The 18,215-nt window shown below is 41.6% G+C and overlaps 2 protein-coding genes across 2 annotated transcripts in view; both read right to left on the reverse strand.

Moving 5' to 3' along the window:
- Nucleotides 1-9,113, reverse strand: part of LOC147899065 (uncharacterized) — a 205,116-nt gene extending 196,003 nt beyond the window's left edge. Inside the window, exons 1-3 of the mRNA XM_087378640.1 lie at nt 9,077-9,113; nt 8,491-8,628; nt 8,265-8,345 (exon numbers count right to left, since the gene is read on the reverse strand). Of these exons, the coding sequence (XP_087234766.1) occupies nt 8,265-8,345; nt 8,491-8,628; nt 9,077-9,113 (256 nt within the window). The remainder of the gene's footprint in view (nt 1-8,264; nt 8,346-8,490; nt 8,629-9,076) is intronic.
- Nucleotides 9,114-16,369: 7,256 nt separating this feature from the next.
- LOC147899066 (16.9 kDa class I heat shock protein 1-like) lies at nt 16,370-17,672 on the reverse strand. Its single transcript, XM_087377996.1, has 2 exons — nt 17,297-17,672; nt 16,370-16,869 (listed from the first exon to the last, which is right to left on the reverse strand). Exons 1-2 carry the CDS (start codon nt 17,496-17,498, stop codon nt 16,559-16,561), a joined length of 513 nt encoding a protein of 170 aa, XP_087234122.1. The 5' UTR covers nt 17,499-17,672; the 3' UTR covers nt 16,370-16,558.
- Nucleotides 17,673-18,215: the final 543 nt, after the last annotated feature.

The raw sequence follows: 18,215 nt of genomic DNA on the forward strand, positions 1-18,215 counted from the left end.
GGCTGGATTGCTCAAGTTTGAAGGCAGGAACATGATTAAAGATGGTGGTGCCAAGAGGTGCTACTAGAGATGGACCTGTGTACCAGGATGGTGTGTGGAAGCGGAACCAAACCTAGTAGAGCAGGAGCCACTGGATGAAAAGCCAGGAAAAGATTTCGACATCGAAAAGTTCCAAAGGACTACGACCGGGGAATCACTAGAGCATCGTCATTGACGTGTTGGCATTGGGCCGAGATGTGTTGGTGAGAGGGGGTGTTGAAATGGTCACCTCCCCATCTGTAAGCCCCCATATGAGGAGAGCATGGGGGGGGTGAACCTAGGTAGAAAAGCTAAGGGAGGGAGCTGCCACATGGGCAGCACCTCACAGGGAAAGGACAGCACATCAACCTGTCAAAGGCACCTCAAAGGCAGTCTGTACGGGCTGGAACAGGCCCCGAATAATGGTGGACAGGTGGTGCAACTGTACGGCTGCATGGCGGGGATCTATGGGCAAGCATAAGGCCTGCAAACAAGCCTGCACTAGGTGCAAGAATGGGCAAAGGCAGCAGCCCAAAAGGGGCTGCCAAAGGCCCTTATAAAGGGCTGGTTGGACCAACCAACCGGGTCGGCCAGCAAGCAGACTGGTCGGCCAGGATGAGGCTGGCTGGTCGGTCCATTCAAGGGGGCCTTGTGCCCTATAAAAGGAGGGCTTCCAAGCCTCATTGATTATCACCTGGAGCAGCCAAGAGTCAGCAGATTGGAGCAGCAGTAAGACCTACCTTGGGCCTATCTTCTGGAGGTGGAGGAGGTACATCATAGCCTGCAGACAAAGCTGAGAAAGGGCTGCCCACCTAGGCTGGCTTCCGGACAGCAAGGTGGAAGGGATCTAGACAGAGAGTCTACATATGCTTGAGGTGGAGCATGTGCTTGACATCAGAGATCTAGAAGTGCTTGACATCTAGTAGGAGAACCTTTTGGTATTGTATCATGTCCTACTTTGTGGACGGACGGAAATATAAAGAGTTGCTTCTATATTTGATTCTGAGCATTGTCTATTTACTGGCTTGCACATCTTTGCACATTAAGTTAAGAAGTCTGTGATTCCACACCCCCACATGCACACTGTGTGAGCTCCTAGGCATTACTATCAGTCTTCCGCTGTGCGTACCCTCTGTTGGGTCATTCCTAACAAAGTTAGAGGTTGCCCTCTTGTTTCTCGAATGTTTTTAGAGTGGAAGCATATTCTTTCGCATTCGGCTTGGCATGGCCATGACTCATTGCAAGGTAACTCTTTGAGAGCTAAGAGCATCCATTGGTCACGGGGGGTTTTCCCCCACCGTTGGCTTTGCAAGAGCCTCAACGCTGGGATCTCTTCTATGACTCATGTCATTCACCATGATGGCACTCTCCTTTCCTTTCCTTTGGCTGCTGGAAAGTATGTTTTAGGGATGCATTCTCGTCCTGTATGGCAGGCTATTACTTGTATGCTCTTGCCGGTACCGCCTCTAGAGCTTCAGGACAAGCTTCACGATTGGACTCTTCTTTCATCACACTCGTCCATTCGTCCTTTAAAGCTGTCCCATATTACAGTGTCCTCTTTATATAAAGTTCCATTTCCTCCACCTTGGGCTTCAGCTGGGGCAAATCAGATTTGGCGATTGGAATGTCCAGCCAAATGGTGGCGGAAAAGATTGAGTCAGATTTGGCATTCCAAGGTCCCTCTATCGACAACATGTCTTTTTATGGTGCATTCTGTTGGGGGTTCTCACACCTAGACAGCTTCTAGCACACCGACATATTGCTCCAGCTATTTGTCGCCGTTGTTTGGTTTCGAGGGAGTCTGTGTCTCATATTTTTTGGCAATGCCCTGACATCCATGACTTCTTGGGCCTCCTATGATTGAGATTTCCTCATGCTATCTTTGGCAAATTTTTTTGGCTTTTCGAGATTTATCCCACCGACTAGAGTTTGAGTTATTATTTTCCTGGATTTGTTACTGGGCACTCTAGACTCTCTGGAAAGATAGAAACCACGGAGTATTTGGTGATCCTACATTTTCTATTTTCTTTTCTTTCGTCGCTCCTTGTAGCAATCTCTCTTTGATTGTCTGCAAACTCATTACATAGACTCTAATGTCTACAGTGAGATTTTCTCTTGATGTACTTTTCAGCTTCCCATTTTGGGACAGCTCCATTGTAATATAAAGCATCAAGATTTTCACCCCCCCCCAAAAAAAAGTGTGTGTGCATGTGTGTATGTTTGAGATAGAGAGAGAGAGAGAGAGAGAGAGAGAGAGAGAGAGAGAGAGAGAGGAAGGATATCATATGATTGTATTAAAGTCCGCTTGAGACCCTTAGGGGTCTATGGGACTGGTGACCACTATTAACTGAGAGTGGTCCTTTACATCCGATGAAAAAAATCCTTACAATGACAAAGACCAAACAATTTAGAAGACACAAGTAGGGCGAATCATGGGAGATTTGCCCAGCCACGCTCTACAACGTATTCTCATGATACGAATCATCAAACGTTTCATTTCACATGATTTTTCTTCTGTAGAGCCCCCAATCTCCCTAGATGGACCTAGAGTACCACATGTCCATTTTTGTAAGGCCACACTCAAATGTTCCTTTTTACCCCTTCTTGGGATTTCTTTAAACCATTTGCCCCTACGCACAATTCATAACTAGGAGCACCTAGACCTAGGCCTTTAGACCCACCTAATCACGCAAATCACCCTCATCGATGACCTTGACAAAAAATCTCTTTGACCAAATACATAAAGCCCAATGTAGATTATTTACAATTGTCGGTCCTCTAAAGGGAAAATTCCTTCCCTCTTTAGGCATCAACATCCTTGATGATAGAATCTGGAAATGCTCTCTGCATCTGGTACACGAATTCCTAGGTCGCCTCAGATAGAGGAAAACCATGCCATGCAACCAATACCGTGGGTATCTTCCAATTGACCCTTCCAAGGTCCTGTTATCTCAACTTGATCATAACATTCCTTCCCTATTTAGGCATCAACTCCCTTGATGATGGAATCTGGGAATGCTTTTGCATCTGGTACACGTATTCCCAGGTCGCCTCAGATAGAGGTAAACCATGCCATGCAACCAACAACGTGGGTATCTTCCGATTGTGTACTCGCATTTTTCCTTAGTCCATGATTCTTGTTGATTTACGCAGTGCATTATCCTTTATCTCTTGAAACAAATAATACCCTAGATTAGTGGGTCGCCTGGGTGCAAAAACCACTTTCAACGAGAAACATTAAACACGGGGTGCACCTTACAACCCTGTGGTAATTCCAATCTATAGGCCACCTTACCTATTCTTTTAACACACACACACACACACACATTTTTGGGGTGAACCTTTTAATTCTTAACCGTGTTGGAGAACTCGATCAGCCATATCAGGATGCTGAAAAAGAACAACAAAATATCCTCCCGTGAGGGAGCGCATGTTGGTGACCACTAAACCTTTATGGATCTAGTTGTTATGGAACCAATTCTCAAGGTAAGATGCCGAGGGGTGTGGACCATGCAGATATCTGACCAGTGCGTGCTCATGCAGGTAGTTCTCTAATGTAAAGTTTTAATAGACAAGAGAGACAAAGATGAGATCTTCTAGGCTAAGCTAATGGAAGGGCAACTTAGCTCGAGCTTATTAAAGCACAATTCTAAGTTGTAGTCCTATATTAGGAAGGCCTTCATTACATCAGTTTAAGACTGAGGGCCTTTAGGATTAGATTTGAAATCTTGGATTAATGCTATTTCATCTCGATATACTGCCCATTTTCCAGCTTTACGTGCGTCCTTGACTTTGGTGAGTTCACTATTCCTTTGTTTGAGTTGAGTCGGAGTGAGCTCCTCAGATATCCATATCTTTGTACTCTTCAACTTATTTGTTTGTCGGAGGATATTGACTCTCTCTATCCTGTCATTGAAATAAACCTGCATTTGTGTTCCCTTTTGAGCGATGTAGCTAATGTGGTTTTCATTCCATTCAATTTGAGGTATATTCTTCTTGAGGTATATTATTTTCTTAAATGGACGTGAAAGACATGGAGACAAAAACCCCAATTGAAGGAAAGCTGTTCTAAATGGAAAGCAATCCAGAAGATAAGAAGCAAATGGAAGGGAAAGAGGCAAGGAGAAAAGATGCCCACCTGGAGGGAAGTGATTCTGCAAGACCACGGTCCACAATATCGAGATGACAACTTAGCACACTCTCCTACAATCAAAGACTTAGAGTGTGAAGGATTTCAACTTTCTCTCATTCTCTATATTCTTTGAAAGATCTATTTTTATCCGCATACGTCTTAGCTCTATCCATAGCTTGGTGGATGTTAGCTCTCGCAAGTGCTAGCATCTCCTAAATCTGAATAACATAGTTCGTGGCACTAGGCACTTTCTGGGGTATTCCAACCATGGTTAGATTTACTAGTCTGAAACCATAGTTCAACTCAGATTGATTCATTCTTGTAGAGGAATCTTTTCTGTCATTGTAGACTCTCGCTTCACGAGATCGTATATCTTCTCGACACCTCGATGTCCCGCACATGGGCTAAAATGGCATTGTTAAATGACCTTTTGCCTAAGATCATCCTAATTAGGTAAAGCTACCTTACCATTACGTTTTATCATACCATCCGCTATGGTATATCTTGCATAACTTTGGCCTTTCCTAGATGCTCGAGTTTGATCACACGAGCCTTAGGCCAAAGACTCTACACAAACTCGTCCACTTTTTGAGTTTCTCTAATCTCGATGATCAGAGCACTTTCTAGTATTGTGAAACTCACATTATGCATAATGCGCAACAACGTATCAATCACCTTGTTCTCCTTCCCTCTTCGGTACCGAATTGTCATATTAAACTCTTGCATGGCTCTGCCCACCTAGCTTGGCAACCTCTCAAGTTAGATTGTTTATAAAAAATCTTCAGAGAATCATGATCCACATCTATGTAAAACTCTGAACCATATAAAATAATGCCTCCATGTTTTCAAAGCATGAATAACAACGTACAACTCTAATTCATGAGTTGGCCACTTTCGCTGAGAGGGAGAAAGTTTCTTGCTTAGCCTTCCCTCTTGGAGAAAAATTGCCTCTATGGTAATGCCACTTGCATCAGTTTCTTGGAAAAAATAGTTTCTAGGAATCAACAATTTTTAACATCAAACCAGAGACCACAACATTCTTTATGGCATTAAAACTCTCCTATTTGATTTTGTCTCCGCACAAGAGGCACTTTATCTGAGGTCAGCTCACTCAAAGGCGATACTATTTTAGAATATCCTTTGATATGTCTTCTATGAAACTGGACAAATCCTAAGAATGATCACAATGCGGTTAGACTCTGAGGAATGGGCCACACTAATATTGCAGCCACTTTCTTCGGATTCATTTCCACCCCATCAAGTGTAATAATGAATCGCACATACTCAAGTTTCACCATACATAGCACAGTTTTCTTTCTATTCACATAAAGACTGGCTTTCCTCAAAGTACCGAACACTTTTCTTAAATGTTCACTATGCTCAGTAATACTTTTGTTGTAAACAAGGATATCCTCAATAAAATATACTACAAACTTCCCTATCTGTGGGGATAGTAAGTCATTCATAAGTACCACGAAAGTAGCTAGAGCATGGGTAAGCCCGAATGGCATTATCAGAACTCATAATGTCGAAAACGGTTCTATACACATCCTCGGCTCTAATCCGAATTTGATGGTAGCCCCTCCTAAGATCTATCTTGCTGAAAATTGTGGCTCCATGTAATGCATCTGGCAAATCATCAATCTGAGCCATCGGATACATGTGCTTGATAGTGATATTATTGATCCTCTGTAATCTATGCAGTGATGAAAGTTATAATCTTTCTTCTCCTTCAATATCACTGGCGAAGCGAAAGGTGAGAAACTAAGCTGAATCTGTTCTGTCCCAACTTAATAGTGATGTTATTGACCCTCTGTAATCTATACAGAGACGAAAGTTATAATCTTTCTTTTTCTTCAATATCACTAGCGAGGCGAAAGGTGAGAAACTAAGCTGAATCTGTCTCACCTTGAGGTATTCTTCCAGTTACCTTCGCATCTCAGCTTCTTCAGTAAAACTTAATCTATAGAGAGGCCTCTTTACGGGTTTTGCTACCGGGATAAGTTCAATCTTGTGTTGAACATTCCGCTTTGATGGTAAACCATAAGGCAACCCAGAGAACTCTATGATCTAATCAGCCAACTTAGCCATCTCCCCATCTTGGGTAGCATCAATGCTAGTCGTCGATGGACCTTCAATCAACTCTACCAATGTTGTACAAAGAAACAAAAACTCAAAATTCCATCACGGAAACTAAGGTCCTTGAGGAAAAACCTTTTCACCTCGCAAGACATATTGCACATTATTCATCATAAATTGATAAATGTGATTTTTCCAATCAATGGCTGAATTCTTCTTGAAATGCCACGCCTTTCCTAGGGCTATATCTGCATGAGCAAGCCTAGTCATTTCAAATTCCAGCTTCTCCGCATAGTTATGAATCCGAAGCTCTAACTAGGTAATCCTTTGGTCGCATACTTCAATAGAACTTCCATGTGCCATTCTAACTAGTTTTTAGTTTCAGCCTTTTCACGAGCTTGGATTTCATTACTTTGTGTGTTGACGCTAAGTCAAACAACACAATAAATCATGATTGACCACCTGCCTCTTTAACTCCATATCGCTAAAAGCTGTATACCCCTCCTCATGTAATCTGGGAAATCAACCACTTCAACCCATACTGGACAGTGGTGCTTGATGAGATTCTGATAGTCCTGATTAGGAGACCAAGGCATGATATGCACCATCTGACGGCCAAAAAATAAAGGGGACATTTCAAGCATCATTTGTTTTGTCAAGGCATCCAAGAGATGAACTTCATAAAACCCTCAAGATGCAAAATATACTCCTTCCACATAGCAGCCACCTAATAGGGAATTTACCCATTGTCCCACATCATTAGCCGAAGGTAGTTTCCCAGGGAAAAAGATGATGACTGCAGTCTGAGAGAGCTTCTTCAGAGGATACACAAGAGAAGGCAACTTCATTTTGTAAGTGAGTTTCGGAGCAGGCAGCATCCATTCTCTTCTACTTTGTTGAAATTCCTCATTCAACATGTCAAACACATAGGAAGCATCTTCAGATGAAGGGGCTATGAAGGGCAGAGTCTCCCTTGACTATCTTTTGGGTTCTTGAGAGAGCGCCCTCTTTGTATAACACTTATTTGTTTCTGTCATGTTGAAGCTATTTGATTCAATAGAAAATTCAGCGCTGAAATTGCAGTCAGGGAATAAGCTATGAAATAGAGGGAGATGAGGGCCAAGATGAAATAAACAAATGGGCAGAATATTCACAGTCAGGGCAGATAGCGAGCAAACAAGGAATTGACAGTCAGGGCACAAACCAATTGAGAGAGGGAGTAACCAGACGAGACGCGAACTAGACTGGTTGGGCTGAAATCAAACTAGGGGCGGCGCTGGAACGGCTGGGCACGGGACCTTGACAGAAGGGCATGGGACTTGCAGGAATACTGTGGGCAGCCGGGACCTGGCGCAGCTCACTATCGGAATTCTTTCGATGATGGGTCGAAAGGTTCCACGTTGCGAAGGCTCTGCAAGAGGCACTGTCTCAACACCGTCTCAACACCACAGCAGCGCACCTACACACACACACACCTACACACTACTCTCTCTCTCTCTCTCTCTCTCTCTCTCACACACACACACACACTCTCTGGGGGGAATGCATCTTGAAAAAACAGAGATGCTTTGCAGCATTGGAAATATTCAAAAATTCTGCTTTGCTGGTCACGCTGTTCTGATGATTGGTATCTACATTATCGACTCTTTATTGCGGAAATTTTACTTTAAAGGCATCAGCCAGAAAATCAGAACAAGCAACTTCTGGATACCAATAACAGACATAAAGCTAACTTGAATGACCGATCTCTTTGTTATTATGCGTCCTTTAGACTGTACGAAGCAGAGATTCAAGGTCCCCTGTGCGCCCGCTTCCTTAGAATGACTAATTCTCAGTATATTGTGAGTTTTAGACTTTACGAGGTGGATTTCGTAATTTAATACGAATGTACACGTACGAATCGATTATTTGGCGGAAATTTATATGCAATAGACATTGCCTTTGCGGCGGCAGAAGGGGCCAAAAGTCAAATATCCTACACCACAGAACACATCTGTTTGCGAAAGACGCGTTGCTCGCAACTGAAATAATGTACCGTCTGAAAAGCTGACAGCGAAAACATCTCCGCCAGATCCTCCGCGATGGCGCTGGGAGATCCATGGATGCCAATGCATTGCTGTGAAACTTTCGGTATGTGTGCAAATCTGCCATGCATAAAAGTTAGCTCCCTGGCGTGTGATTCCATAATAAGGTGTTGCAAATGGCATCCATCTGTGTCTACCGGAGTTATTTTCTGATGATTGCATATTAAGTAGGATAACACATTACAGCTCTGGATGAAAGCCTCACTTTACTGAGAGCTTCAGCATTGCGACTCCAACGCCATATCGCATGGTCGTTGCTACAAGAATAAAGTTCATTTGAAGAGCTCCATCCTAAGGCTACGACACAATCTGTGTCTGAAAACGTGCAGGTTAAGGAAAATATAGTTCAAGAAGTCTCTGTAGAGCCCTGAAGTCTTCCATCTTTGAGGACAAAGCAAGGATCGAAGCTTCTTAGAGACTCTACGGGAAGCTTCAAGTTCATTTTGATGAAAACGAATCCTTAATATCGACGTCGAAGAAAAAAACAAGTGGAAAGAGGTTAACGAAAGCAGACAGAGCACGTGATTTCTGCAATTGTTGCAAGGAACCGTTACTTAAACAAAAGACAGCTTCAAGACTGCGAAGCGTTAGATTTTGATCGGCACAGATTCTGAAACAAGAAGAAATGGAAACCAAATGGAAGCGAGTGCAGAGAAGAATTGATGAAGCAGAAGAAATCAAAACAAGATGAAATACAATTGTAAGATCGAGCAGAAGAAATCGAAACAAGATGGAAGAGATTGGAGAGAAGAATTGAGGATACGGGGAGAGGTGGAGAGGGGCGAAAGAGCGAGCCTCATTGTTGTTGCGTTTGCTGCTTCTTGATGCTTGGTGAGCTGAATTTCACAACGTTCTCAGAAGATACTAAACATGCAAATGCCCTTTCAAAGAAACAACACATCCCAACGGCCCTGTTTTCAAACCCTTGGTTTTTCCTTCACTTACCCTATGGAAGCGGCCTCTAAGAGTTTGGAAGTTACACCCTCACTACAACAAACCATGGCGTATACAACCCAACATGATGACGGTCACCTAAGCACATTCACTAGTTGCTTGTTAGGTCACTCTTCAAACATTTAGCATAACACATTTTATCAAAGAAGGGGAGACTCACATACATGCTTTAGGAGATTAAACAAATACTCCTCAAACGTGATTAAGTTATGTGAATATATACAAAAGGGATATTTAAAGTCAAAGTTTAAACATGTACCACTTTTGAAGGCTAGTCAACAAATATGTCAAAACATGTAAATTTTCAATTATATGGGTATTTATATACATGCTTGCTTGCATGTGTTATATGCACAACCCCTGCCGGAAGGATTGGTTGCTATTTACACTTTTAACTAATGACCCCTCTTCTTCTCTATTTATGCTTTACCTAATGGGTCTACTAAATCGATCCTTACCTAATGGGTCTACTAAATCTAAAAGTTCAAGGTCTTTGCACTCCCCCACCCAATTCCCATCGAATTTTTTGTATTGTATTTGTAATTTTAAGATCTAATCCATTGCGCATTTCAATTTTGCATTGGATCAACCAATTCACAAAAATTTGCAAACGACGTATCTAAAATCCATTGCATTAACTAAGGCTATTAACCTAAGGCTATAGGGATTATGTAAGAAAAAATTAATCTAAGCTCATGCAAGAGATTAAGCCCCAAGTCAAGCTCCTTCTTCCTAGCGGCTTCTTCTTTGGTGACTCATCACTAGGGCTCTTCTTCCCCTGCTCTTCCTCAGCTACTTCCTATGCTCTTTATGTCCCCTCCTCGACTTCTTCCCTTGCTCTTCCTCAGCTACTTCCTGCACTCTTTATGTCCCCTCCTCAGCTTCTTCCCCTGCTCTTCCTCAAGGCTCACCTGTCCCCTATTGCTCCTCCTCTTGGCAGCTCTCTCCCTCCTCTCCCTCATGCTGCTGTCTACCTCATATAACATAGACCTAATCTCCACTGTCCTTTCTAGATGCTCTCTTTTGGACATTCTATAAAATTAGTCCTACTTTAAAGCATAGATTACTCCCTTCTTTAATGGTCACATCCCACCTAAGCCTAGGGTCCTTGACATTAGTAGGCCAATCTTCTTAAGTTCTTGTAATCAAGTCACATAACTCTTTGTTACAAAGCTAAAAGCTTTTCAAACTTACATGGAAAATCATACGATCTACCTCGCTACACCAAGAGAGAGAACTACCATTTGATGGACAGTGATCCAATAATCCTAAAGCATAAAATCACCTAGCACCCACAGGATCTCTCATCCACCAACCCACCCCAAAGGCATAAAATCTGTTAATCCAACCCATTTAAAATTCTTGTGCCTTTCTTATTAGAGGATCTGGGGGAGAGAGTGGATTGTACAAAAGAGCTAACTATACACTATGTTGTCATCCATTTACGTAGGATGCAGCATGTTGTAGGTTCATCAAGGAGGAGCTAATTAGTAAGAAGGCCTAGAACCCTAAAATACAACTAAGAAAACATAAGCTATCCTTGAGGCATGTGCGTTGTTAAATGATATTGTTGAGATAGATATGAAGCCTTAGATCCAACCACTAATCTGCATCAAGTATGGACTTTATACCATGTTCATAAGTGCATGTTGGAACACTAAATTACCTAGGTTGGTGTGTGGGTAAAGTTGATAATGCCCACTACATGGGGGCATGATTACACTGATGCATGAATGTTCTGATGTTGGGGAATGATCTGCTCATTCAAAGTGATGGTAATTGAATCCAATCATGATGAAATGTGTCACAAGGGTAAGTTCTATGGCATCCTAATGGTATAGATGAGTAAGTGCTATAGCATCCTAATCAATGATCACTTGATCAATGCTAGTGGAATTGAGTCCAAGGACATGATATGATACATGTCAAAGATGAAAGAATTAGTGATGATGGATGCTAGAATGAAATCATCTAAAGAGTTGGATGCACTAAGGGATGTATCTTTGCATGCTTCTTGAGATGTGGGAGCCTTATACTAAGGAGTTACTTGCAAATCTACATGGACTTTGTTGAGCTATTGTTGCATATTTACATCATCTAGAGGGTAATAGATGGAGTTGGATCCATGCACACATATGTGATGATTGTACATAACTAGAGCCAGTAGTCTTTGTTGACATAGATAGAAGTGCCTTGCATTGAGGGCTTACCTACAAATATACATGATTAGAAAGTGGAGTTTGGTCCATGCTAGCCTATGATGCAACTATTTATAGTTTCTCAAGACCTATGAGGTTTGAATCTCCATTGTAAATTGGTACATAACATTTGGCTTGCAAAAGCGGGTTCTCTTTCCATTCATAGATCTCATCCGGAGTCATGGCTAGTACATCTTCAATATGATTGACTACAAATAGCTCCATGCTAGAGATTGCTGTCTGGTGCTATGTGCTACAGGCTTACCCTTGTGCCATGGAGACTGTCTACCCATGAGAGTGACTATGAGCATTGAGCTTCCAATTTAGGGCTTATGCTCTAATCTTCTATTGTGAGCTTGTATTGAACGTGTCTTGAACCTATCAGTCTATAATACTCCCTCTCGAACAAGAGTGCTTTGTAAATATCATCCAGCTTGTAAAAAATGGAAGGAATTCCTTGAACGCTTGTGAGCAGGATATCGATATATACTGTGACAAAGGAACTAGCATGTTCAATGGTAAGATTCTCCCGCATGGTTTGCTAGTTTTTTCGTGTTGAACTGTGATTTATGGGTCCTATTAAGTGCATGGAATCAATCTATTGCATCACTGCAATTTTGTTCAATGTGTGCGTTTGCTGTGAAATTGTGTGTCCTCGGGTTGTCACCTCTGGCAACTGCAAAAGACTTCAAAGAGTGTTCAAAGTTGCATTCCAGTCACTTTGAAAGTAGGTGTAGGAACGAACCTGTCTTCTTCTCTCCACAATAAAACCTCCTTGCTACATTTCAACATATTTTGATTCTCCATATCCAAGGGCATCACTACCAATCTACATGATTTGTAGAGGTGTCACTTTTCAGTAAATGTTTTCTAGCTTCTTGAGTCATCGGTAATCTGGTACTCGCCTACCAACATAAGAGGACCAATATGCTTAGTCTACGAAGCTATTTTGGTAAGCATAAACGTTTTGTTTTGGTTTGTTTTTGTTGTATGGAGAAGAAAAAGAAGCCTCATCAAATGGGCATGTTGTCCTGGTAAAGCCCTCAAGGTTGGTGGTCTTGCAAAGAACTCTGGGATAAGGAAGGATGGCACAACGAAGTCCCTGCAGAAGGCATACGCAAAGGGTGAGCAACCCATCCTTTGTGAATGTTTTTTTGTCTTATCATCTTGCAATTTGTAAGAAAAGCTAGAATTTAACATTGGAGGGAAAACGTCTTCTTCTCTGCAAGATTTTTTTGCTCAACCGTAGGATGAGTATGTACTGTTGCAAGGATAGTATATGCAAAAACGCTCCCATGGTAGCATATGCAAGAAGGCATTGCTTGAGCTAGTTTTTATTCATATCAGTGGTTTTTTTTTGTTCTCCTTGTGCAACTTGGGAAACCTTATGTAGTAGAAGCCTTTTAGGAGACCTCCATATAAGCGCTCATCAAATTGAAATAAAAATGGATTCTCTTTCAAACATACTCTTGCTTTACAAATTAAAGAGGTTATGCTTTGACTTAGCATATGTACTACAATAATTGAGTCTTAACATGGCATATGTATGCTTCTTTTGTGGGAGTCTTTCAAAGTTTATCTAATTTTGGTATTTCCTTCATATTCCTGCTGAGATTGCTTCACTTATAATGGTTATTGATTACAAAGACATTTTTCATTTGTAAACTCAAGAAAGTATTTTTAGTGTGTAGGCATTCAATGTTGTTTTGCTGAGCATCTTTTGCATTGCATTTCTACATTGTTTTTATACGAAAGAACTACAAAACAATCGAGATTCTACAATTTGGTAGTTGACAAGCAATTGTAGTTGTGAATACTGCACGTGTTTCTACATTGCATTTCTACATCATTTTTACGCTGAAGAACTACAAAACAATCGGGATTCTACAATTTTATAGTTGACAAGCAATTGTAGTTGAATACTGCAGGTGTAGGGGGTTCAATTTGGTTTCAGTCTTCTTGTAATTGAGGTGCATAATTTCAACAAGTAGAAACTCGGCTTTTGTGTTTGTCTAATGGGCACTTAATGCATAAACACAGCAAGTAGGAACTCATTGTCGAAGGAAGGAAGGTTGTGAGGAAGTTAATTCCTTAGGTGAATCTATAGAGAGATTTGGGAAGGAGCCTACTTTCCATAGCCAAGATTCCAACTCAAGAGCGTTGGTTGCTACTTCAGATAGCTTTGTTGCTTTGGGTAACTCATTGCCCTTGCTTCGAATAGCTGAGTTGTTTGAATATATTTGATATGGCTTTGTGTTCAAGGGCAAGTTGCTCGTTAAATACGACACATACAAGGCTAGATCCTACATGAGGGATGACTTTAGTGATTATCATAATTGTGACACTGTCACTCTGGTAGCAACACAACACTGTCACTTTGGTAGCAATACAACACTGACTTCCCACACAAGGACACCATAATGGCAATAGAGATGAAGAATTATCGGATGGAAATTTACCTTTCATTAGTAGCTAGCAAAGCCAATGAAGTAGGGTGTAATTCTATGGAGGACAACGTAAGAGTATAAGTACCTATACAATGCCTAAGTCAAACAAGAAAAAATGTAAGGCAACAAAGGCAACAAAGTGCTACTCGGTTCAAAGAAGAATCTAAACGATCCATCTCGCTTTCCATGCATTTCTTGTGGTTCTCTTATGTTTGAACAAAAACTAAATAAAATAAGTGAACAATCCATGCATTTCATTATGCAAGCACGATTGATTGAAGAATCGATTAACCCTAAGAAAGGAGAATATGCTCGCCCCATACAAAACAGGTAAAGCACAACAAGGTGCCCATACTTTCATACCCCCGCATGACCCTTCCAAAGAGTGTAAACGTAAACATCTAGCCTTAACAAAATTTATGCCATATTGGTTGCACTAAGAATTACCTTACACATATAAGGGGACTATCATATGATGGACTATATGGCTTACGTGGAAGCATTATCAATATTCTTGCAGGATGTTGACAAAGTACAGAGAGTCCTTCCACGTTTCTTAACGGACGATTCTACAATTCTCGTTGCAATTAAATGAAAGATGGAGTACACACACAATTACATGAGTGGCATTGATTGTATGTGCATTGAAGCAGTTGCAAGTGAAGCACTGCTATATAAACAAAGTCAAATTGAATCCTTTGTCAATTGACCACATTCTTAACTTGCAAAACTCTACGAAAGAATAGAATGATGAGCCAAAAAACCATGGCTTTCTACTCAAAGAAGAACAATTTGAAATAGATATTAGTGCATGAGTGCATGGTATATACCTAGTGTATGGTATATACACTTCTCAACAACTTGTTGACTTCGAAGATAAGACAACCATTGTTGCTCCTTCAAAAGAGAGACTATACTAGTGCATGAGTGCATGGTATGTACCTAGTGTATGGTATATACACTTCTCAACAACTTGTTGACTTCGAAGATAAGACAATCATTGTTGCTTCTTCAAAAGAAGTCTCTCACTACTCAAGCATCTTCCAAGACTTTTTTGCGAGGAGCTTGCATTTCCAACTTTGTTTTATGGACACACACAAAACTATAACATCCCTACATGCACATTGTGCCAAGGGATACAACAATGGAGCTTTACGCTTACTTAAGGACACAACTAACCCATATAGCCAATTGCAGCACGAACAATTCAGTGTGCCCAAGGACTATAATTGGACAATCTTGCGCTCGATGCATCCAAAATCAAATCTCATGGATTGGTATACATAGCTCTATCTTGCATTTGAGATCCAAGATACATTTGCACTCGATCCATCAAAAATCAAATCTCATGGATTGGTATACATAGCTCTATCTTGCTTGCATTGTAGAACCAAATTACTATATCTTGCATTCAAAAACCAAGATAACTATATCTACTCAATAGAATTAAGAGAAACCACAAAAAGGGTAACCATCATCCTACAAGGATTTCAAAGACTTCGAAGACATTGCAAATAGTAAACAAAAGAGAGTTACATCTCAACGCCTCATAACAAACGTGTCAACTATCACTAAACACAAGGTGCTTTATCTCACACGAAGAAGAAATTACCCTCATAAAGCTTGCGTGAAGCAACATGCAAGAAATACATGAAACCAACCCCAACAAAATAAAACTCCCAAGATTTTAATTCATTTGTGGTAACAATGGCCTCAGAGTTACAACATATTATAAGCCACATAGCAACTTCCAACACTCCGATTATAGCAACAATAACAAAAGAGAGTGCTTGCTAACAATTCATCCATAGAGAGACACATAAGTAATGAACATTATAAATCCATCATGACAAAAGAAAACCCCTCCTTGCAACAAACCCCCCTCCTTGCAACAAACACAAAGACTGTAAAAAACTTGATGTAATTAATCATTAATACTATTGCCATGTTTCATAAAAAAGTTGATGTAATTAACATTATAAATCCACCATGACAAAAACAAAACATCTTCTTGCAACAATTCACAATTCACTATCACAAACACTATTGGCACGAAAACATACATGCTCACTTCCATATTTGCCACAACTACAATGAAAGAAAAACAATTTTGCTCGACTTGGTTCATGGATGAACACAATATGAAACAACTAATACACACACCCATGGATGAACACAATATGAAACATCTAATACACACACCCACAACAATTTACCCAACTTTGCTCAAATGTGTTCATGGACAACGATGTGAAACAACTAATACACACGCCCACAACAATTTACCCAAACACCATTGACCACATTTGGCAAAAAAGGAACAAATTCAAGAATATGAGTGGAACTAACCACATTTATTTGCTAGAACACTCTTGTCTACACTTTAAGAAATTTAAACCAACAAGCAATTATTTCCACGTACGGGCAGGCCATTTGAATGAAATTCGTGTTGTTAAAGTAAAAATTGACATCAGCCAGCTTAAGAAAAGTAGTTTTTCAAGTATAAATTGCTGTATCTTTGCATCAACACTTTCTTTATCTTAGTTATTTACAACGATTGAGTTGTGTCAGTACTCTTGAATCAAGCATGTCACTTCTCTCCATGGAATTCAAAACACGCCGACTCCTCACTCAGCATCACTCAGTTCAATGGAATTTAGCGTATTTCTTAGGCGTTGCGGGTGCCTCTGACCCCCCTACGTCGATCGATTTCACTTCCGAGGCCTTTGTTTTCGCTTTGGGCACCGTGACCACCAGAACCCCATCTTCGAACTTGGCACCGATCGAATCCGTGTTGACGTTCTCTGGCAGATGAAAGCTCCTCAGGAACTTCCCGCTCGCACGCTCCACCTTGTGCCATTTGTCGTTCTTGTCTACTTCCTCTTTGCGACGTTCACCGCTGATTGTCAAGACCGAATTGTCCACCACCTCTAGCTTTACTTCTTCCTTCTTCACACCTGAAAGAAAGAGATGGGAATAGCGTCATCAGTGTCGATGCTATGTAAACATTTTGGAGTCCCAAGTGGAGTTTCCAAATCAAACCTTCAAAGCATCTAATTAGCTCAAGTTCGAGAAACGGTGCAACAGCTCATAAAAGACACAAAACTGTAGACAAGCATCGTCAAGACAATGCAAGCGCTGATCTAAAACACAAATGGCACCAAGAACGCAAGATCAAGTTTACACCGCTTAGAAGCTGCTCCTTGGCATTCAAATGCATACAGAGGGCAGTAAATCAAGCAAGTTGCAGGCAAGAATTACAATTGTACACAGCCGCTAATCCTCTCGTTGTAAGATCATTCTCAAAACAGCAGAACGAATACTTTGCGGAAATGGCATACTCGGCAGGCAAGATCGAAAAGAGACGCACTGGCTACTACGTACCAGGGAGGTCAGCAGAGATAACGTGGGCATCGTCAGTCTCCTTCCAGTCGATGCGGGTGTTGGCGAATGCCTGGACATCATTAACGAAAGAGAAGGCGGGCTCGGTGTCGAGGGAAGAGAAAGCGGAAAAGGGATCCCAGAGCGAGGAAGAGAAGGGGTCGGGGAAGAGGGAAGAGCGGCCGAAGAAAGGGGTGAGAGCCATGGATTGCTGTGTGCGTGTGTGAGAGAGAATGCAAATGAGAACGGAGATGATGGGCGAGGGCGAAGCTGAATTGGGCGAGCTTGAAAGTTGACAAGATGTTGGATTGCAAGGGTGGGGGCTGTATTATAAATACGGACGACGGAGTGTTCTAGAGTCCCCTCGAAGGGGATTGAACTTTCGTGAAGGGCTTCGCTTTATTCACGTCCTCCTCGGAAGGAGGGGCTCAAGAGATTCAAAGTCGCTCAAGAGAAAACCTAGAGTAAGAATTGGATTAGTATTAGTGGAGCCTTCATCCTCCTTTGAAGGAGAGGCTCAAGAGCTAAAGAGAAACCAAGAGTAATAATTGGAGTAGGTCCCCATGATGAAGTTTATTGGTGCATTAGTATTAGTGGAGGGGCGACATGGCCACAGGGAAAAATTAACCTAGATACAATGCATGCTTTTGCGAAGGGGACGCATTAATATAAGCTAGAATTAAGAATTCGAGAAGGTTCATCAAAGGAGAATTCGAGAAGCTTCATCGCGGTGCCTTGAGCAAGTATATGAGGGGGAGGGAGGGGGAGAGTTGAGGGGGAAGGGCACGGAGGGAGAGGGGGATGGAGGGGGAGAGGGAGAGAGAGTATAGAGAGAGAGGGTTGAGGGGAGACGGAGGAAAGGGGGTGGTTGAGTTGAGCGAGAGGAGAAGGAAAGGGGTTGAGTCAAGGAAGGGGGGGCTAA

The sequence above is a fragment of the Dipteris shenzhenensis genome, chromosome 8, assembly GCF_047967505.1.
Source record: "Dipteris shenzhenensis isolate YYH24624 ecotype China chromosome 8, Dip_SZ_1.0, whole genome shotgun sequence".
Lineage (NCBI taxonomy): Eukaryota > Viridiplantae > Streptophyta > Polypodiopsida > Gleicheniales > Dipteridaceae > Dipteris > Dipteris shenzhenensis.